The sequence below is a fragment of the Elephantulus edwardii genome, unplaced genomic scaffold (assembly GCF_000299155.1).
Source record: "Elephantulus edwardii isolate Elephantulus edwardi_28Jun2011 unplaced genomic scaffold, EleEdw1.0 scaffold00044, whole genome shotgun sequence".
In the NCBI taxonomy this organism is placed as follows: Eukaryota; Metazoa; Chordata; class Mammalia; order Macroscelidea; family Macroscelididae; genus Elephantulus; species Elephantulus edwardii.
Window position 1 is genome coordinate 16,284,858 of NW_006399794.1, and position 23,565 is coordinate 16,308,422.

General features: G+C 37.6%; 1 protein-coding gene across 1 annotated transcript in view; it reads left to right on the forward strand.

The window, feature by feature from the left end:
* The window catches only part of PAAF1 (proteasomal ATPase-associated factor 1), a 52,891-nt gene that overhangs the window by 16,310 nt on the left and 13,016 nt on the right, over window positions 1-23,565 (forward strand). The window contains exons 4-10 of the mRNA XM_006885571.1: window positions 5,138-5,227; window positions 7,923-8,021; window positions 8,640-8,790; window positions 10,256-10,450; window positions 14,005-14,096; window positions 15,405-15,520; window positions 21,173-21,255. Of these exons, the coding sequence (XP_006885633.1) occupies window positions 5,138-5,227; window positions 7,923-8,021; window positions 8,640-8,790; window positions 10,256-10,450; window positions 14,005-14,096; window positions 15,405-15,520; window positions 21,173-21,255 (826 nt within the window). The remainder of the gene's footprint in view (window positions 1-5,137; window positions 5,228-7,922; window positions 8,022-8,639; window positions 8,791-10,255; window positions 10,451-14,004; window positions 14,097-15,404; window positions 15,521-21,172; window positions 21,256-23,565) is intronic.

The window sequence follows — 23,565 nt, forward strand, 5'->3', positions numbered from 1 at the left end:
TTACAAGGAAGTCCAGTAAATACCACTATCATTCAGATATATGCACCAACAACCAGAGCCAAAGAAGAAGAAATAGATGATTTCTACCAACTTTTACAGTTGGAGATAGATCGAACATGCAATCAAGATGCATTGATAATAATGGGTGACTGGAATGCAAAAGTTGGGAATAGTGAAGAAGAATTGGTTGTCGGAAGGGTTGCTATAGAGATAGCCAAATCTAAGGCACCTAACAACTACAGCCACTAGTGGGGTCAGCCTTCATAAGGCAGTAGATAAATCCAGGTTGGATCATGGATGTGGAACAAAAAGAGTGTTCTCATTTCTGGTTTTGTGGCATCTTTGTGGAGTAGCACTTCATGCTATTGTCCTGCCCAAATCACTCATCTAAACTTCGACACTAAATTGTTCCAGCATAGTTTATCCTTCAGCTTCCTTTTCCATGATTATTGAATCAGATTATTTTATTACTTGATGCCTCTCATTGTTCTTTCTGTCTCTCTTTTAATCTTTTTTAATTTTTTATTAAATTTTATTAGTTTTAATGAACATTTACAGAGATTTTGGATTTAAGAGTTCCTATCTTGCTATATCATGGACATTCACACGATGGAATACTATGCAGCATGGAGGAGCAATGATTTTGTAAATTATTACCTCACTTGGGAGGGACTGGAGAGCATTATGCTGAGTGAACTAACTCAGTCCCATAAAGAGAAACACTGTATAAAACCATTATTGTAAAATGAGTATGAGGATCCAAGGGAGTGTGGAGGGTGGAAGCAGAGGGATGAGGATGTGTGAGGGGAGTGCGGATTAATCATGGGTTTGTACAGTTTGATGGGTGGGAGGGGTCAGGGAAATTGGAAGAATCGGGTCTGGAAAACAATATATTCAAATTTTTTAAATAAACTAGTATAATAAAAAATCAGGCTTTATTTAACTCAGTATATTCAAATATTATTGAAACTTATAATGAATATAGAAAATTATTGATGAGATTTTTTTCATTGCCTTTTTTCTTAAATCTTCAGAATCCAGTATATATTTTACATTTATAGTATATTTCAATTCAGAAATCTATATTTAGGTTTCATAAATTTACAATTGAAAAGGTAGAGTCACATGCCTAGGTGTGACCCAAATGTACTTTAACATTTCCAACTCTTAGTTTTTAAATTAAAATTTAAATAAAATATAGTTAAAAACTCAATTTCTCATTTACATTGGCCATACTGCATGTTCTCTATAACCTTTTGTGGCTAGTACTTAACTACTGGACTGTACAACCTCATACTCTCTGTCCAGATATTGATGAGGAATTTTAATATGCTTAGTACATTTTCCTGATGGTGTTCGAGGTAAGTAGATGGCCCACCTGAATGTTGCAGAACCTGCAATCTGACTTAACTTCCTTTACTAATTCTGAATGTTGCAGTTTGTGTGCACTGGTGAGATGCCCAAAGGATGAACTAGATACTGTTTTCTTTTTTGTGTGATCAAATATTTTTTTCAGTTGTAAAATATTTCAAATTTACTAACAAGAAGAGAGAATACTTTTTACATGAGATTTTTAGCAAATTTCTATTTATTCTCTGTGGAATGTTCTACTTGTTATGTATTTTATATTTGTTTTTCATAAGCAGCTATGGTATTGTAGAAAGCATCAGAGGATCTGAGTGTGAGTTTTAGTTAACTCTTACACTTACTGATTTTATGAACTTGGGCAGTTAACTTTGTTATTTCAATCTCCATTTTCTCATTTATAAAATGAAAATAATATCTCACTTCATGCATAACTGTGAGGAGTAAGACTACATACATATGGTTAAAATTATAAGTGCAAAAGTGGTATTTCCTATTCTCGTATTTAGTCTCATTGTTATAATGATCCTGTAAAATTGATGTTTTAAATTCTTCTTGTGCAGATAAACAAGCTGAGTGTCAGGTTAATTAAATCCTTGTAGTCATAGCTACTTAGACTGTGTGCCATAATTGAAACATAGATTATTTTTACTTTAAGTTTAAACAGCATCTTGCAGGCCTGTGTTTCCCCCAGATGTTTACCAATATTCATCCATAGCCTGAGTGCTGACTACCTTTCTTCCCTTTATACTCAGGCCCTGACACAATCTTTATCTCTTCCAACATCATTGCTAATTTCTGATGTATACCTGCTGGGTTCAGACAGTAAGTGCTTATGGTTGACTATTCATTTGTTTTTAAGTGCCATGAGTCACTTTGCTTATTGATGCTGCTATATTGTTGTATTAAACAGTGAATCTGTCATTATGCTTAAATGTCTAACCCTGAGAGGATAAGAAAGTTTAAATTTTATCTTTATGTGGCATACTCATATTTCCCCCTTAATGTTGTCAGTTTTCTATCTGCTGCTGCTTTTCTTTAATACCGATTTTGTTAACAGCATGATTCTCTACTGCTAACAATGAAAAGTAATTCAAGATTTATCTTTCTTTTATAAAAGACTGCTTATGGATTAAAGATTGATTTGCAGCATTGATAAGAAAAACACTGATTCTTGAAAACTTCTCATAATTTGCCCCAGAGAAATGAAATCTAAGAGCAAACCCAGTTCTTACAAAAGGCTTGAGCACTAAGCTCTTTGAGCCTGCATCCTTGCTAAGTGTGACTGTTCAGCCAGGAGAGTTTAGCTGATGCTTTAGTTTCTTGTACAGGAGGCAGTGCCAAATCAAGGTCAGCTCTTTTGCAGCTATATGCCTTGATCAAGTGGTCAGAAGCAAAACCTCATTTAATAAAAGGCCTTAAGGCATCCAGGCATGGATATACTGGATGAAGGTATTGTTTGTGTATAAATTATAATTTTTTTAAAAGGAGACCTTTAATAAAAGTGCATTGATTTTAAGTGGTGAAAAAAAATGATGATAATATTAAAACTTTGAAATTGTTCTTTCTAGTGAATAGTGAAAACCTATGCTTATTGGATATAAACAGCTTTATAAAGAAGTTTAGAAAATCTTGATTATTAAAGACATTTTCATTGTCTCACTGAATTTCCAGAAACTTTAAAGTAGTACAGCAGAGGAGATAATGGACTAAGGGCTGTTTGCTTAATGCAGTTCTTTAGCCTCTAATGGAATATATATTGATATTGGTGTTCTGGTTTAGCGTGAGGGACTGTCACATTGCTGGAATCTTTGAAGAAGGACTTGCCAAGCTTTAATATGTTCATATGTGCTAGTTTGAACATCAGCATGCTTACCATAAATGGTTATAAAGCTTGCCTTTAGCAAGTCAGTTACATGAATCTGATACATGGCTTCAGGTATAATTTCCTACTCTTCCACTAGGATTATCTTGCTACATTACCCAAAAGATGTATGACAACTAGACAAAACACCTACATCTCTGTGACAGTACCCTGTCCATGAAGAGGTGTAGTCAGTTTAAGTTGTAGGTGGAAATAAACACAAAACAAATAAACACAAGCCTGACCAGGGCCTAACAATGTATGAATTTACCATTTCTTTTATCAGTTATATATATCTCTAATAGATATATGTGTCAGAACAAAAACTCATTGCTTCCAACATTCAACTGCATATACATTCATGGTTCATGATTTCATAACAGTTGTTTTTGGTTGGGTTTTAGTTTGTTTGTTTGTTTAAAGGGGAATCAATTTTCTTCTTAACATTGCCTCTTAATGATTTTGAAGGAGACTCCTAATGGAGACTCAGCCCTGGGCCATGAGTAGGATACAGGCAGGTGAGGCAGAGCAGCGTGCTCTTGGGCTTTGTCTGGTGGGCAGGTGGTGGCAGGAGCAACTGTAGCAATAGTCATGGTATGCATTTCTTATACCTCCACCAGCAGCTGCAGCAACCATGGTAGTGTCAGATGAAGACAACCAGAAAGGATTGCTCATAAGTTGGGATTTTTCACTATCTATTTGTGTTTTATTGATGATGCAAAGGCATTTGACTGTGTGGATCATAACAAACTATGGCTAACATTGAGAAGAATGAACATCCTGGAACACTTAATTATGTTCATACAAAACTTATATCTAGAACAAGCTTTTGTCAGAAAAGAGCAAGGGACCACTGCATGATTTAAAATCAGGAAAAGTATGTGTTATGGTGTGTCATTTACCCATATTTATTCAATGGGTATGTTGAACAAATCATTGAAGAGGGTAGATTCTCTGTGAAAACAATGGAAAAATCAGGATCAGAGGAAGACTCGTCAATAACCTGCATTATGCTCATGACGCAAACTTACTTGCTAAAAGTGAGAAGGGCTTGAAGCGTTTGTTGCAGAAGATCAAAGAATACAGCCTTCGATATGGATTACATCTTGATGTCAAGACAAAAATCGTCACTACCAGAATTACAGAAGGGAAAACTATTGAAATCTTCAACAATTTCATTTTTCTTCAGTCCATAATCAACACTTTTGTTACCAGCAGTCTAGCGATCAAGAGATTTATTGTATTGGGCAAGTCCATGGTCAAGGACTTCTCCAAAATGATGAGGACCAGTGATGTTAGTTTGAAGAGGCCATTGGCTCTTCAGTCACTAGTTATGCTGTTCATAAGTTTTTTAATATCTCTTAATTTGAACATTGTCCTATTTCACGAACATATTGTGGACATTAACTTACACATATCTAGAGTCCAGCATCTTTCCTGAGCATTATAGACAGCAAGTCTACTTTTATATTTGTCTTTTATTAGGCCCTATACTTGGAATAAGATGCTAAGTTTTTCACATCTCTATGTTCCTTCACTCTTCTGCTGATTGTTTTCTTGCCATTCTGTTAATAGTGAGTTTTAGTATGGATTTTCTTCTGAAAATTGGTGCTATTATGTTTGCTGTTTGCATCTTATTATATATGTGTCTTTATGAGAAATTATACTCTGACATAAAAAAGATTTTTAAAATGACATCTTAGAGATACCAAATTACATTGCAGCGCTCTGCAGGGAAAGGACTGCTGAACTGTGGAGAAGTGAGTATTGGTGAGTAACTGTGATAGGAGGATTACAGAGGGCATATGTAGAAGGCGAGAATTTCCTGTAGTTTTCTTTTGTTTTTTAAGAGACTTTATTACTTTGATGTAAGGAACTGATGAATTTTCTCTTTCCCACTCTGTTTAGAAAAGCATTCATATTTCATGTCTAAAGGAAAATGCATCTTCGAAGTTTTTGGCACCATATACCTCCTTTTCCAGAATTCATGCAAAGAGTGTAAGTATTTTGGTAAAATGATGAAAAAGTTGAAAACCATGTTAATTTTCCATTTTATCAACTAGTCTAATCTAATAAATGTATTGATAATGTATTTTTTGTATTCTTCACATTATAAGATCATATAGCTGATGAAATGTGATATGGTTGCCTAAGCTAGTACTCATATCCTCATGTTGCTATTCTTGTTGCTATTGTTATATGCCATCAAGTTGCCTGCAACTCATAGCGACCCTATCTACAACAGCCCTAAGCCCTACTCTATCCTGTGCCAATCTCACTGTCTCTGACACACCCACCCCCATTTCCCCAGTCACTATATCAGTCCATCTCATTGAGGGTCTTTCTCTCCTGCTCTGTCCCTCCACCCTCCCAAGCATGATGTTCCTCTCCAAGGACTGATCCCGTCTTGCAATATGTCCAAAGTATGTCAGATGAGGCTTCAGAATCCTTGCCTCCAAGGGGCAGCCTGGTTTCACCTTCTCCAGGACGAACCTGTTTGTTCTATTAGCAGTCCATGATATATTCATTACTCATAGAATATGTATACAGTTCTACATTCTGGTGATCTTAAAGAAAGATTTGCACATTTCCTTTGTATGTGTTCTCTGAGAGCTTCTTACTGACTTTTAGGTAATGAAGATAGTAATCAATGTTTACATAATAGTTTGCTGTTCATATATGTCTGTCCATGTGCATATAAGATAGAAGTATTTTCTCAAAATTCCACATACAGCATACTGAGAATTTTCAAAGTGTTTGTAATAAAGCCTTTTCTACTTCCATAGCTATTTTGAAAGGTAAGAAATAGGTGAATAAATGGATTATAATAAAGGTTTTAATTTCATACTGTGTGGTAAATACATTGTAAAGCACAGCTATTATTTACCCTTATTACAAAACATATATATTCAGTGATAAACATTTAGGAAACATAAAAGGAAGCTGAAAATGATTTCTATTTTAAAGAGTAACTACTATAACCTTTATTGTAAAGTCTTTGTTAATAATCTACTGAACAGAAAGTTTCAAAGGGTAACTTGAAAAGACAAAGTATTATGATGAACTCTGCAAAGTCTTGCAGTTACAAAAAAGGGAAGAAGACCCATGGCACTTGTCAAACTGAAAGCATGAAAAATAAATGTAGGCCTCAATTTGCAGTCTTGAAGGATTCTGTGAGCAAAACATTGGACAATGCAGGAAGCATTAAAAGAAGATGAAAAAAAAATGATGAAAGTGGTCATTTCTAAGGTTTTTAAAATGGGTTATCTGATTTGCTCTGGATTTGGCCATAAAAACATTCCCAATAGGTTTTCTTTTTGCGATCTTGCTAGCATTCAACTTACTGGGCACATTTTTTATGCCTCATTTTGTTTCCATTGCCTGTATACTAGTAGAAATAGAATTTATATCTGTGCTCTGTAAAGCATTATTTCTCTCCTTCCTAAACAAGAAAGAATGAAAAAAATACACCGTTGTTATACCAATTTTAGAACACAGCATATAATAAAGGGCCAGTGGTACTAACTAAATGAAGACAACCAAACTGTATTGAAGGCATTGGTACAAAACAGGGTGCTAGGAATTTACAGAATACTGATTGAGGTGTTTCAACAAACAGACTCATCTATTGTATGCCAAGAAATTTGGAAGATACCTACCTGTCTTCATGCCCATTTGTGGTGATTCAACAATATTTGGAAATTATTGAAAAAATAGGACTAATATTACATGCATTGTGATATTTTGTTGAAAATAATTAAAAACCCACTACAGCTGTCTATTGCCAGATAACTTCCGGAAATTCAAGCCAGATTCAGAAAAGGACATAGAGTGAGGTATATCATAATCATGGCTAAAGAGAGCTAAAAGGTGTTTACCTATGTTTTATTGACTGTTCAAAGACATTCAGCTGTGAGTCATAACAAATTATGAATAATAGCACTCTGAAGAATGAAAATTTAAACCACTTAAATGTACGTGTGAAGAACCTGTACATAGAACAAAAAGCAGGCATTCAAACTGAACAAGGGATCCTGTGTGGCTTGAAATCACAAAAGGTGTACATCAGGGTTGTATCCTTTCACCATTCTTATTCCTTCGGTATATTGAGCAAATAATATAAAAAACTGCCTGTATGAAGAATAACACAGCATTAAGATTTGAGGAAGAGTCATTAACAAGCTGTGGCATGCAGATGACACAACTGAAAGCAAAAAAGACTTGAAGCTTGCAGTGTAGATTATATCACAAAGAAAACATAGATCTTCAAAACTGGACCACTAAGCAACACATGACAAATGACGAGAAGATTGAAATTGTCAGGGATTTTATTTTACTTTGATTTGCAGTGAACAATCATGGAGGCAGCAGTCAAAGAAATCAAACAGCAGGTGAGTGGGGAGGGAGGAAATTGTGCAATAATGGATGAATATTTTATAAAAGTGAAATGGGGAAGGAAGAGAGAGGAAAATGTTCAACAATGAGCTAATGAAAACCCAACATTTCTGTAAACTTTTCGTTAAAATCACAGTTTAAAAAGAAATCGAACAACTTATTCCTTGGGCAGATGTGCTGCAAAAGACCTCTTTAAAGTCTTAAGAAGCAAAAATATCCCTGGGAAAGTTTATAACGTAATTCAAAGAAATAAGAGCATTTCATTATTTTCAACACTGGTTCTTTTTTCTTTGAACAGGTAACGTGTCTGGACATTTCTAGTGGAGGAGGCCTTGGGGTGTCTTCTAGCATGGATGGGAGCATGAAGATCTGGCAGGCTTCCAATGGAGAACTCAGAGTAATGACTTTGGATACACTTTAAGATCTTGTGCATGAAAGATAGTCTGAGTAACCCATGGTCTGGGCCATGGAAAGAAGCGTGACCCATTCTAAAAACATGGGACCACTGTACTTCAATTGGTCTCTATTCTCTCATGTGTTAATCTAAGAACATTCCCAGACTTGATGATTTGCTGGAATAGAATGAAGCTATAGCACTAGCAGAGCCACATCAGTAAATATCTTAAGTGGATGGCCAGTCCCCTCAGTATAAGCCTTGTTTAGTAATTGGTTTCTAAGGTTAGTTAGATAGGTAACTGAACATGCTTATCCCTTTGAACAATGTAGAAGTTTTTAGAGTCCCCCAGATCTCATCAGCTTCTGGTGTTTTAGAACTAAACCTGTGTATGATTGCTATAGCTAGAGAATTCAGTTCCACAAAATCTGTATGCAAAAGCCAGGAAAGGGAGGCAGTAGCTTTTAAAACACTACCTGTTTGTCAAATGAACTAACAAGATTATATATCATCCTTCATTTTAAAACTCAGCATGTGGTTCTAGCATTTAGGTGTTTTATACCAAAGATATAGGCGATGCTATAATAGAATATCAAAACATGGAATTTTCTTTTTTTCCAGAGAGTGTTGGAAGGACATGTGTTTGATGTGAATTGTTGCAGGTTTTTCCCATCAGGCCTTGTGGTTCTGAGTGGGGGAATGGATGCCCAGTTGAAGATCTGGTCAGCTGAAGATGCTAACTGTGTGGTAACCTTTAAAGGTCACAAAGGAGGTATGTAGGGTGATGGGGATGATTTTTTCTAGAAGACTTCTATAGTGGTCCTTAGAGACAAAATATAGAAACAGAAACTAGTTATCAACAAAAACGCAACCCAACCAGTCATTTAGATGAGCTAGAAATACCTTTGTTAGTCAGTTTTGTTAGTTCTATCTAGAATGTACTATCACTGATAGCATTTTTCATAATTTAAAAGAGGAAGAAAAATCCTTCCAGTAGAACATCTGTACTATGGGATAAAAAGAAATAAGACTAAATTAATAGGGGAAAACTCAAAACTAAGTAAAACTCCAGTTTTCTTTTTCGTCCTTTGGCTAGAGCAAATGTAAAAGCTGGGTTGTAAATGGCTGTATCACTGGAATGAAGAGATGGACTTGGCACTGATTTTTTATTCTCATAGATTTAGTTCAGAATTTAAAAATGAATTAACAGTTAATATCAAATTGTGAGATAGAATAAGAACTTCTTTCTTTTACTAGCTTAATTTTTTAATGTTTTTCTAAAAGAAAAAGACTTTTATAAGCTTGAATGTGAGTTTGAAAACCACTTCTCTAGAACATTTCCACTTAAAATTAAATTGTCAAGAAACTTTTCCACATCTCTCTAGCAAGGCTTTGAACCATTGGGAAGCAAGGACTCTGTTCTATTTATTTTTGTTTTTCTGGCCCTTGAACATGCCCAACCTATATATATAGTACATATACAGCTCAGATTTATTGAAGGACTAACGGTAGCATCAGGATGGATGGTGAAGAGATTGAGATTGTTCACACCTTCAGTTTGCTCGGCTCCACGGTCAACACTCTTGGCACCAGTAGCCAGGAAATCAAAAAACATATTGCGATGGGAAAGTCTGCGGTTAGGGACCTCTCTAAAGTATTCAAGAGCAACGGTGTCTCTCTGGAGATTAAGGTACGCCTGATACAGGCCATGGTTTTTGCAATCACTTGTTATGCATCAGAGAGTTGGACAATGACTAGGTAGGATAGAAGGAGAATTGACACCTTTGAGCTGTGGTGCTGGAGAAGAGTATTGAATGTACCATGGACTGCCAAGAAAACAAACAGATTCATCGTAGAGAGGGTTAAACCAGGCTGCTCCTTGGAGGCAAGGATTCTGGGGCTTCGCCTGACATACTTTGGACATAAGGAGAGACAGGTCTTTAGAGAGGGACATCATGCTGGGCAGAGTGGAGGGACAGCGCAGGAGGGGAAGACCCTCTATGAGGTGGATTGATTCAGTGACTGGGGTAATCAGGATGGGTGTGTCAGAGGCAATGAGATTGGCACAGGACAGAGCAGGGTTTAGGGCTGTTGTACATAGGGTCGCTATGAGTCGCAAACGACTCAACGGCACATAACAACAACAACAACAAGAGTCACTGATATAGATCCGATTTCTCTACCTTGTAATTTCTCTATCTACTCTATCTAAGGGATTTGTTCCTTCCTCTTGCCAGGTGTCTTAGATACAGCCATTGTTGACCGAGGAAGGAATGTAGTATCTGTTTCTCGAGATGGGACAGCACGACTTTGGGATTGTGGACGCTCGGCCTGCCTGGGAATCCTTACAGACTGTGGTTCATCTGTCAATGGAGTGGCTGTGGGTGCTGCTGACAACTCCATAAACCTTGGCTCCCCTGAGCAAACACCCAGTGAGTTGATTAAGATCTGGGAAATTCTTTTCTTAGGCTTCCTTCATGTTTACCTTTTTCCCCCCAATTTACCCTTCTTTTTTTTTTCTCCTTAGGAGCTTATATTTCTACTTTCACAAAGTAATGATGGTGGTGTACACCATCTGTTTTCATCAGGTTGTTGTTATATGCCGTCGAATTGACCATGACTCACAGTGACACTATTCACAATAGCACTGAACCTTGCTCTATCCTGGGACAGTCTTACTGTCTCTGACACACCTACCCTCATTACTTACTGAGTTAATCCATCTCATCCAGAGTCTTCATCTCCTGCACTCTCTCTACTCTTCTAAGCATGATGTCCTTCTACAACGATTGGTCCCTCCTGGCTACATGGCCAAAATATTATAAAAGTGAGATAAAGCCTTAAAATCCTTGCCTCTAAGGAGCAGCTTGGCTTTACCCTCTCCAGGACAAACCTGTTAGTTCTTTCGGCAGTCCATGGTGTGTTCATTTGTCTTCTCGAGATCCACACCTCACAGATAGCAATTCTTCTTCTTTTCTCTTTGGTCACTGTCCAGCTCTGTGATGTATAACAGGTAATTGTGAAGAACCATGGCCTGAATCAGGAGCACCTTAGTCTCTAGACTGATATCATTGCAGTTTAGCACTCTGACGAGATCTCTGACAGCATATTTTCTCAACCCAGTTTGTCTTTTGATTTTCTAACTGCTGGTGCCAATAATTTGATTGTGGAACCAAGCAAGCCGAAATAGTTAGCAATCTCAATCTCATCTCTATTTAGTATGATACTGCCAATTGACCCATTGGTGAGAATCTTCGTTTTCTTAATATTGATCTTCAATCCATATTGTAAACTATAATTCTTGACCCTCTGCAGCAAATACTTCAGGCTCTCCTCAGTTTCAGACACAATCAAGGTTGTGTCGTCTGCATAACACAGGTTGTTGATGAGTCTTCCTCCAATCCTGATGCCACGTTGTGTTGGAGAAGAGCCCTGAACATCCTGTGGATGGCCAAAAAAACAAATTACATATGTCTTGGAGAAGGTGCAGCCAGGGTGCTCTTTGGAGGCAAGGATGATGAGGCTCTGCCTCATATACTTTGAGCATGTTGCTAAGAGGGGCTGTTGATTAGAAAGGAACATGATGCTTGGAAAGGTGAAGGGTCGGTGAATGAGAGGAAGACCTTCGACCAGGAGGATTGACATGGTGACTGTTGTGTTGCAAAGGACTCTAGTGTGTCAGGAAGTATGGTGGTGGTACAAGACAGGATAGGGTTCAGATCTGCTGTTCTGAATGACTCTTAGGGTTGCTATGAGTTTTACTGGACTTGATGGTGCCTAACAACAACAATGCAAATATAATAGGTTTCAGAGGAAAGGAGTGATTTATTTAGATTAATATCAGTAAAGAAGATGTTGCAATAATAATTGGCTTAGACCTTGAAGGATGAATTGGTGTTGAACGTACAGAAATTAGAAGACTATTTTAAGATTGGGAGCTAAGGCAGTGTATAAATGAATGTTCTACCAAGGTAATTTTATTCTTTTACTAATAATTGCTTTTCTGTTTCCTTGGGGCTTTTTTTTCTCTGCCATCATCTTTGCCCCGCAGTTTTGATAGAATCAACTAAGTGCTCTACTTCTTTTAAACCTCCTGTATAAATGTGCAGTGGTCAAAGGCCTTCTGCTAAAACTTGAACACTCCATGAGCCCTGACACCTCTTTAGGAATTCATGAAGCATTAGGTAGAAGTGTATTTCACAGAGTGATAAATGTGCAGTTAGTAGTGAATGAGTTCATTTTAGTCAGTACACATTTTTATTAGCTACATTTTAGTAAAAGAGATATACACGTCTATCTTCCCATCCCCTTTAAACATAAGATTTCACAGACATTTTTATTTCCAACAAAATTAATGTGTTTTTTTTTTTAAAATTGTTTCTTGGAATTAATTTAAATTACAATATTCTTATTTTTTCTACCCTAACTTTGCAGTTTACTCTTCAAGTTATTCTGGAATGATTTATGCCCCAGCTATTTCCCTGAATTGGCTTCTGTTTGATTCACTGATGACCTCCTTGTTGCTAAATCCAGTGTTAATTCTCTGTGTTCATTTTTCTAAACTCTTGATGATATTCAACACAGTAAACTCCTTTCTCAGCATTTTGATTTCCTGTCATCTATGTTATAGCACTACAGTGAATTCCTTCCTCTCTTACTGTTTCTTTTGGTCTCCTTTTAGAAGTCCTCTGTATACTGCTGTTCTCTGTTCTGTTGGAGGATCTCACTCTTTAGTCCTGTACTTTCTGTTCTAATTATAACTTTTCCCTGGATGATCTCAACTATTCCATGACTTTAAATACTGTATTTAAGCGGGTGGTGATTTCCAGAAGTATACCTATATTCTAGTCCTCTGGCCTAAATTTCAGACTTTCTTTATTGTTTGATGAACACCTCAAACTGACACTGACTTTTGAGTATTTTCTTTTCCACAACCTCAGTACTGTTTTCTCCATCTCAGTAAATGGCACCAGGATCTGCCTATTTGGTCAAGCCCAGAACCTGAGATTAATTCATGACTCACCCCTTTTCCTCATGTTCCACTTCAGCAAAGTTTACCGTTTTTACTTCCAGTGTTTTCCATTTTTTGACACCTCATGCCCACACTACACTGTGCCAGGCTCCCACTGTTCCAGCTACATGCTTTCTGTTGGTGCTTTCAACGCAGCAGACTCAATTTCAGCCTCCTGGCTTTTGTCTTGCTCTCCCTAAATTTAGCAAGTATTTCCCGCAGACCTCCTCCAATAACTCATTTCTGTCCATCATTCAGGTCCTGCTGAAAAGCAGTCTCCACAGATGTTTCTGAAATTAAGATTATCTCCCCTACCAAGTCTCCTTCCACTTTATTGTTGTTTTGTGCCACTGAGTTGAGTACGACTCATAGTGACCCTGTGACTAACAGGCCTTGTCCTGGCTTGTGCCATCCATATAATCTCTGCCATTCTCAAGCCCATTACTGCAGCTATTGTGTCAGTCCATCTTATTGAGGGTCTTCCTCACTTTTGCTGATATTCCACCTTCCCAAGGAATTTATGTCCTTTGAATAATCTGTCATGGCCTCAAAGTATCCTATTTGTGTATGATCTCTTTCCAGTAGAGTCCTTGAGAGCAAGGACTTTATCATTGATACCTCAGTGCCTTGAATAATGTCAGACCCTTGCCCTGTCCTCATGAACTCTGAAATGCTTGAGCCCATAGTTAAAGTCACTGTTTATTGAGTGAATTAATAAATTTCAAGTTAGTTTTATTGAGATATAATTTATGTACACTAAAAGCTCACTCTCTTTTAATGTATCATTCTGTGAGTTTTGACAGATGTTCACAGTTTTGTAAACACTACCATCCCTAAGAGATTGGACATAATACATTATTTTTAAATTAATGAGTGTATCACTAACATAGAACATAGTCAACAGTATTTTTGCTTATGACTGTTGCTAGCTGGTCAGCCCAGCACCTTTAACGACACTGTGCATCTGTCATGCAGGTGAACGGGAGGTTGGAACGGAAGCAAAAATGCTGCTCTTGGCCCGGGAAGATAAGAAGCTTCAGTGCCTAGGACTGCAAAGCAGGCAGCCGGCAAGTGATTCCTATAAGACCTTTGACCTGTGAGCAACCTGGGCTACAGTTTTTTTTTAAAACTGTTTTGAAAACATTTCTATGTGATCTCTTCATTTTTGAGGAGAAAGAGTGGGTGAAAGTACAGTGTAGTGATTACAAGCATGAAACTGGGAGTAAGGGCTACATTTAAATCCTAGCTCATCCACTTCAAGATGGTGACATTGGGAAAATTATTTAATCCATTTGAGTTTCAATTTCTTCATCACTAAACATAGCATTTTGCTAAAATAGGATTTAGCGCATACAGTCGTGCAATGCATATTGAATGTTTCTGCTCTGCAACCTTGGAATCAATTTTCCTCTTTGAGCCTTAGAGTGCTAACGTATAAATTGAAGAGAGTACATTGATGCCCTTTCAGAGCCCTTCTACCTCTAGGGTAACTCATGCATTCAGGGGTCTTGCTTGATTAATGACCAGAACATCATAGAGGAATTCGTTGAATTTTTTTTTTTTCTTTCATCTCCAAGGTTTGCTGGAGAGATTAAACTTTGTCCTCCCAGAGATTTGATTTATTAAATTTCCTTCTTACTCCTGTCATCATTATCCATACAACTTTAACGATTTGATCTGGCCACAGTCATTGTCTATCATTTGATCCCATTTCTCTATTGTACTGGTGATACTTTCATTTTTACTGTTTGCTCCAGAGCACCATTATTTTTTCTGAAATTGCCTTTGCACTCTAACTTTCCTAGACTAATTCTTACATCCAAAAGGAATGAGTTTTTGTTTGTTTGGGTTATTGGTTTTTTATTTAGAATATTTGAGGGAGAAATGCTCAGTTTGAGTTAATGGTAAGGAATAAATGAAAGCCTAATAATTCCTTTTTTTCAGATACACAGTGAGAATTGTAATTCTTTGTCACTTTATTTAAGCCTGAATTCTTTCCTACAAAGTTTTCCCTTCAAAAGATGCCTTTAAGTGGCATGAAACAAACCCTAAATTTTGGAATTGCAAGTGGAGGAATATGTTGTAATTAAGGATTTTCTGTAGTAAAGAACTGATGGATCGGTGATTTTGCCTGGCTATTACAGTTTGAAAACTGCTACCTCAGAGTGTAGAGTGTTATAGAAACAGCTCAACCTGAGGTTTCTGAAATCCTGGCAGTCCTTCTTCCTCAGCTTTTAGCAAATATTTTACTGTTCAAGAATGCCTGAAGAAGGTAAAAGGAAAAATAACTTAGAATAATAAATTTTCCTTTTCTTGGTGCCTGTTTATTCTTGGAAACAATCTTTAAACAGCTTTTCTCACACTTTTGTCCCTAGGTGTTCCTCTTTATTGGCTCAGATGCCTTCAACTGCTGTACTTTTCTCTCTGGCTTCTCACTATTAGCTGGGACACAGGATGGAAACATTTATCAGTTGGATGTGAGGAGTCCAAGGTGAGTTACCATCCACTTGCCTGATGCAGCCTTCTTCAAAGTGGAATTTTTTATTGACTTTAACATGTGCTACAGATGACTATTGATCAAGGGTTTATTTTTCTATTTGTAAAGATTTTTCCAGTGTGAATTATCTGATCTTATTACTGTTGTTAGAATCATATTGGATTCATACTATTATAATTGTCCTGCTGCAGTGTTTGCTCTGAAAATTAAACTTAAATAATGAAATAACATTTCATTAAAAATGATTGAAAAAAATTATTGGAACTCTCAGTACTGAGGGGCTCAGCAGTTATTGCTTTGGTGTTAGATTTGGAGTGGGCTAAGATTGAACAATCATACTTAGCTTACGTAAGCTAGCTTTGTTTCTTTATTTGGTTTTAATATTAACCTAAGACAGAATTAATTCTGGTCTTCTAGATATTGAGAGAGAATAACCATAGCCTGTTCTCAGATTGAATAATTTCTATGATTCTTTCTTTCTCTCCTTACTTTTCTTCCTTTCCTCCTTTAGTGTGCAGTGAATGATTTCTGTGGGCACTGAAAAAACAGAAATAAAAAGTATGACTTCTTTATTTGAGTTACATGCAGTCTAATAGAGAAGAAAGCTAAGTCAAGGCCCATTGTGGTACTGATGAGAATATACTAGGAAATTTGAAGAAGCACTAAGAAGAGATGAAAGAGCGGAGAGGAAACAAAAGCAGAATAGGGAGGGGTGGTGGTGGTGGAAAGTAAAAGTATGAGATAGCCCAGGAAAGAGACCCCAACTATGCTGAGTTGATTTGTATAAAATGAGGTGTGATATTAACATATACATTTCCTCAAATTGTAGTTATTCTAGTACTTATAGCCTCAGATGTCACTGGATAGAACTGCTATTCTCAGCTCTTTCATTAGACCCTGAAAGTGTTATTCTGATTGGACAGCCATAATAACTCACCTGAACTAAGATTATTCTTACACTGTACAATAATAGATGAGCTGAATAAAATTAAAGCAAGATCCAGACATTTCACTTCCCTCTAGTTACTTTTAGACCAGAAAATCAAAACCCACTGCTGTGAGTTGAGTCAGTTTTACCAACTAGAGTGGCTGGTGGATGCTCTGTTGCTTTCCAAGGCTATGAATCTTTACAGGAAGAGACTGCCTGTCTTCTTCCTACAGAGCAACTAGTGGATTCAAACTGCCATCTTTCTAGTTACAAAGTATACATCAGGACTCCTTGGTTGGTTATGTTGTTGTTGACTGCCACTGAAACAGAATTGACTATAGCTGAAAACTTCACAGTGGATTTTCAGAGACAGTTAATCTCACTTGAGGAGATTGACCATCCTTTCTTCTCCCACTAAGCAGCTGGTGGATTCAAACCACATGCCTTTGGGATTGCATTGCTGTTACCTACCACTAGGCTACCAGAACTCCCTTGTTTATTATATTGTTGTTGTTATGTGCCATCGAATTGCTTGCGACTCATAGCGACCCTATGTACAACAGCCCTAAACTCTGCTCTGTCCTGTGCGAGTCGCACTGTCTCCAATACACCCATTCCGATTACCCCAGTCACTGAATCAATCCACCTCACAGAGGGCCTTCCCCTCCTGCGCTGACCCTCCACCCTACCAAGCATGATGTCCTTCTCCAAGGACCAGTCTCTCCTTACATGTCCAAAGTATGTTAGATAGAACCTCAGAATCCTTGCCTCCAAGGAGACACCCGGTTTAACCCTTTCCAGGATGAATCTGTTTGTTTTCCTAGTGGTCCATGGTACTCTCAATACTCTTCTCCAGCACCACAGCTCAAAGGCATCAATTCTCCTTCTATCCTCCTTGGTCATTTCCAACTCTCTGATGCATAACAAGTAATTGTGAAGACCATGGCCTATATCAGATGCACCTTAGTCTCCAGAGAGACACCATTGCTCTTCAGTACTTTGGAGAGGTTCTTGACAGTAGACTTTCCCATCGTAATATGCCTTTTAATTTTCTGGCTACTAGTGCCAAGAGTGTTGACTGTGGAGCCAAGCAAACTAAAGCTGTGAACAGTCTCAATCTCTTCACCATCCATCCTGATACTGCCAATTGGTCCAGTGGTGAGAATCTTTGTCTTGACATTGAGCCTCAATCCATACTGAAAGCTGCAGTCCTTGACCCTCTGCAGCAAGCGCTTCAGGTCATCCTCAGTTTCAGCAAGCAGGGTTGTGTCATCTGCATAACGCAGATTGTTAATAGATCTTCCACCAATCTTGACCCCACATTTCTCCTCATAGAGCCCAGCTTCCTGGATAATCTGTTCTGCATATAGCTTGAAAAGGTATGGAGATAGGATGCATCCCTGATGTACACCCTTCTAATTTTGAACCATGCAGTGTTCCCTTGCTCTGTTCTAACGACTGCCTCCTGGTCCAAGTATAGATTTCTCATTAGCATGATCAAGTGTTCTGGGATTCCCATTCTTCTCAGAGTCAGCCACAGTTTGTTATGATCCACACAGTCAAACGCCTTTGCATAATCAGTGAAACACAGATAGACATTCCTCTGGTATTCCCTGCTTTCAGCTAAGATCCATCTAACATTAGCTAGCTACAATATCCCTAGTACCACGACCCCTTCTAAACCCAGACTGGACTTCTGGCAGTTCTCTCTGCTGATTGTTTATTATAGGCATCATATATCCACTAGTCCTACTATAGCATGCTGGCCCACAAAAATGCTTATCAGTCCACAGTGAAAAAGAAGCTTGTACAAGAATATCTATCTTTTCTTCATGGATGTTTTCATACCCCCTCCTTCCAAAGTCACCTGAACTAGAGTGTGCATATTGATGAAGTTGATTTATATTCTGGCCCAAGTGTCTTTTCTTGTGTTGTTAGTAAGCTCATATAAAGCTCTGGTCTGCAGATCACACTTTGGATCACATTGATTTACAAACAAGCTCATCTTATTTTAACATTTCTTCGTACTTACGTGGTGGTTTTACTTCCAGTATTAAAATAATTCTTAAAGTGCCCTGAGGGATAGTCTGGACAAGGGTGCTTTTCATTTCACATGCAAGTGCTGAAACTAAGGCATAGGGAGACTATTTGTCCAAGTTCATATAACTAATATATGCTATTTCTCAGTACTATTTGCTTGCATATGTGTGATTGTAGATCAGTACTTGATTAAGCTAACATTATCAAGGAATATGTTTATGCACATAAGCAACTTTGATCTCCTTGCTCATGCCTCCCTTTATTTAATCAACATGAATATTATTTGCCATATACTGTGCTAGATGTGGAGAATATAGGTATACCCTCAATATGTGCACAGTTAAGAGGTAGATGCAAAAACAGTAAACTAGTAATTTTGATGAGTTGTGATAAATTCGAGGGTCAATAGTTGAATCTAAGTGTGGTGCTTCAGATTCCTCTTTCTAAACTCCCTGCTCCAAAGAGGACATACTTTAAAGAGAACATACTTTCTACAGATTTGTTTTTATGTACCATCAAGTCGATTTGATACATAGCTGACCCTCCAGCAGGTTTTCATAGGCAGTTAATCAGTGGCACAGGAGGACAGTGTCCATCTTTCTCCAATGGAGCAGCTGGTGGATTAGAGAATTGCAGCACAGCTTCATACCACTAGGCCACTAGTGCTGTTGGAATTAGCTCAGAAGTAATATGTTTTATTTTAGTAATCTTTACAGAAGCAGACTGCCACATCTATCTTCCCGAGAGTGGCTGGTGGGTGCTAACTGCTAATCTTTTTGTTTAGCAGTTGAGTGCTTAATCACCGTGTCACCTGGGCACCAGCAAATAGGACTCCTCTGATGAGCTAATTGCAAGGATTCTTAAGTTTGCATTGTCAAGGTGGTGTTACTTAGTAATACTAATTAATGGAGGGGAAGGTTAATTGTATCTAAATTTGTGTAAAAATATATGTTAAATCCCAGAGTGAGAAAGCATGAAATTGAGTCCTAACCCTGCACTTACTTGGGCCAGTAGTTTCATGTCTGTTGAATGTCTATTTAATCATCTATAAAAGGGTAAGTTTTCTTTGTGAGCAGTGAATGAAGTGAGGAAAGTAATGGCATTATAAAATATTTTTGTGCATATAATAGGCTTTCCCTACAATTGTGCAACCCCCTCATCTGTTAGTTTCTTATGCTCTCTCTGTGAATTGCATAAGTGTGTGCATTATTTATGTAGGCATGTTAGTAGGATAAAAATACAGTATCCATTAATGTTAGGAATTTAAGGATACTCAATAGATACCTGATTTTTATTAACGTGAATTGTTGTTGTTGTTTGCCCTTGAGTCCGCAGTGGCTCATAGCTGATCTTCCAGCACGTTTTCAGAGGCAGTTAATTGCACAGGAGTAGACTGCCCATCTTTCTTCCGCAGAGCTGCTGGGACACTCAAACTGCGTGCCTTTAGAACTGCAGCACAGCTTCTTACCACTAGGCCACTAAACCTCCCTATTAACATGTATGCTCTTGTTGTGTGTGATTGAGTCAGAATTGATCCATAGCTGACCCTCCATTGGGTTTTCAGGGGCAATAATTAAGTAGGAGGAGATTGCCTTTCTCCCTCAGAGCAACTGGTGGATTCGACCTGCATGCCTTTGGGATTATAGGACAACCTCTTACCACCAGGCCAACAGAGCTCTCTGTTAGCCTGTGTGGTTTGTTGTCAGGACCAACTTACAGCTGACCCTCAGCATATTTTCCAAGGCAGTAAATTGCATTGAAGGAGATTGCTCATTCTTCTCCTGCAGAGCAACTGGTAGATTAAAACTGCTTGCCTTTGGGCTTGCAGCACAATTTCTTGTCACTAGCGAACCAGAGCTAGCAAGTATATTACTAACATGTATATTATTTCCAGAAGGCATATCTTCAATGGTGAGCTATCTTTCTCTAATTCCCATTTTTCAGTACTCTTAAACTTTAGTTCTACCATGATTGATATCAGAATGAAAGAACCTAGCAGAACACACTGACTCCCTGAGCCTCCTTTAAGTGCATCATGTAAGTGCACACGTGCCTGGGTTTTGAATCCCAACATTAACTAACACTTGTTAACAGATTACTTAAGCTCTCTAAATCAGTGTCCTTGTCTGGAGATGAGTTTGTAACATGTTTATTTTTCCGTAATGTTAACAAAGTGAGATAAGGTATGTAAAATGACAAAAATAACCTCAACATTTAGTAACAATTACTATTTTTTCCATCATCATCACAACACACTAATAGTAACTATAACTATTTTTTCCATCATCATCATCACAGCACACTAATTAATAGATAGATTGCAATTCGAAGGACCTGGTAGATTTTGACTTTGTTCTGCTTAGGTGCTATTATAAAATGGTCACTTCTCCCAACTTTTTCATCTACTGTTTCATAACCGGTTCAATCTTTTTAGCCATGTGCTTCCTAGTGTGACATACAATCATTCATATACACTGGGAAGATCTTCACTCCAGGGTAATTTTGAGTGGGTTGCTTTGGTCTCTTAGGAGCTTACTAGGAAAAAATTTATGTGGATATTTAATCTCGTTTATTTGTTCACTTTGCTTTTATGTGGATGATACTATACAGTGAACATAATTAAGCAATGGCTTGGAAGAAAAGAAAGTATAAATTGTCCCTTTTTTTCTGGATCCTAGGGTTCCAGTACAAGTTATCCATAGATCAGGAGCACCAGTTCTCTCCTTGCTGAGTTTCAGAGATGGATTCATTGCTAGCCAAGGTGGGTACAGCGACCAGTTGGAAGAGGTTGCTTCCATCTATTGTTTAAAAGGGTGCCTTGAGATGATAAAAAAAAGTATTATAATGAAATGGTCAAAGGTCTGCAGTTAGAACACCAAGGAGAAAGAATGTGATCATTTCTCAAGCTGAAAGAACTAAAGTAAAAATTCAAGCCTTGAGACCCCTAAGCTGAGTGTCTCAGTTAGTATATTTTTGGGTGTCATGGGGAACAAACCACCCACTTTATTACAAATAGTTTAAATAGTTAGAAAAGTGCACTATTTCCATTCTATGGAAGGGGTGTGAAGGAAATGGAAAGAATCTTTTGTGAGAAACGGTATATTCAAACTTTGTAAATAAATCAGTATAAAAATTTTTTAGAGTGCACTATTTAACAAGAAATCCCAGTATATGGTGGTTCCAGATTAGATTAATGTTTTGTTGGATGTCCCTGAGTCATTTCCTTCTCAGTGACCTCATGTGACAGTACTGCCTCAGAGGGTTTTGTTGGTTGTAATCTTTCTCTCTGTCTCTCAGGTTATCTTGTTGTTGATAATATACACAACACAACATAACCAATCCAACAATTTCTACATGTCTAATTTTGTTACATTGATTGAATTCTAGTTGTATACTGATTTTTACCCTCCATTTCTGCATTTTTCCTCCCTTATTAACATAAACTCAATCTCTAATCAGAGACCAAGCTACTCTTTTTTTTTTCCAAGCTACTCTTTTAAGTTACTGTTTTCAGTTTGGTGCTGCATCACCAATTGGTGGCAGTCACTGAGGGAAAATAAATGGAGAGTGCTAGAAAATGATGTCTATAGATTGCTACTTACTCTTAATTATGGTCCAGAAATCTTGAATGAGAATATCTGTAAAATAAGGTATTAGTTGATTGATTTGTTTCTTTTGGTTTGTTGGTTTGTGTTGTATTTTTTTTTAAAGTAATATAGCGACAGTCTTCCCCCCCCCTTTTATATTGATTTGCATATAAAATTTGTATACATTGTGCTTCTTCCAGGTACATTGTGTTTTACACAATCTTTCATACAAATTGTGTTTCACACACTCATTCATATATATTGTATTTTATAAAATTAATTACTATTGATCTATGCCTGTTATAACCCCATCTTTTTAAGTCCCCATTGGATCTTTCCTGTTCTTTCACCCACCCACTAAACATGTGTGCCTACTAAACCCTGCTATCCCAGTGAATTCCCCCTTCCCCATTTTGGAAATGTATACACATCTTACACATCTTACTTACTTATATCCATCATTCTTACAATTATGGTCTTGCGCAGTTCTTGTCCTTTTGAGACTGAGTTAGTTCATTCAGCAGAATGCTCTCTAGCCTGTCCCATGTTAAATAGTATTTTACAAATTCATTTCTCCTGGGTGCTCCATAATATGCTTTTGTGTGAATGTACCACAACTTCTCAATCCATTCATTTGTTGATGAGGGAAGTAAGGTATTAGTTTGACAGAAATGAAAGTAACTACACAAGAGAGATGGCCGTCATCCACTAGGGGCTCCAAGAAAGAAAGATAAACAAAATCCTTGCAGGCAATGGCAATGACAATGAAGAAATGAATGAATATGGGCTGCCTATTCAACAGTTAGTCCCCAGTCCTTGTCCTTGCTAACAAAATCTAAGACTGTGTTTGGTAACAAGTGACCTAGGAGGTGAAACTTGATTAGCCCAAACCAGTCGTCGTAATCCCACCCCCTACCCAGTGACTGCCTTAGCCTGTTGGAGTGCTCATGAAGAAATATCCATCATTCTTGAATAGGGAAGTAATAGTATCTATCCACTGTTACCTGAGGATGAGAGTTGCTGTCTTGTATGGTGACCTTGAGAAAATAAGCCTGAGAACAGAACTAAAGAAGGAAAGAGCCAGAATATGGAAGGAATCTGGGTTCTTGATATTTTTTTTCTTAATGAAGCATTTTTTAAATTTTTTTTTAAAAAACCTCAAACTGTAGTTTTGAATGATTTTAGATTTACAGAAACAATACAAAGATAGTAGAAAGATTTCTCATAAGCCCTTCAGCCAATTTATTTCCCCTTATGTCACCTTATTTTTGTCAGAGCTGAGAAACTAACATTGGTAGAATACTGTTGTTGTTGTTGTTGTTATGTGCCGTTGAGTCACTTGCGACTTATAGTGACCCTATGTACAGCAGCCCTAAACTCTGCTCTGTCCTGTGCCAGTTGCACTGTCTCTGATACACCCATCCCGATTACCCCAGCACTGAATCAGTCCACCTCACAGAGGGCCTTCCCCTCCTGCACTGTCC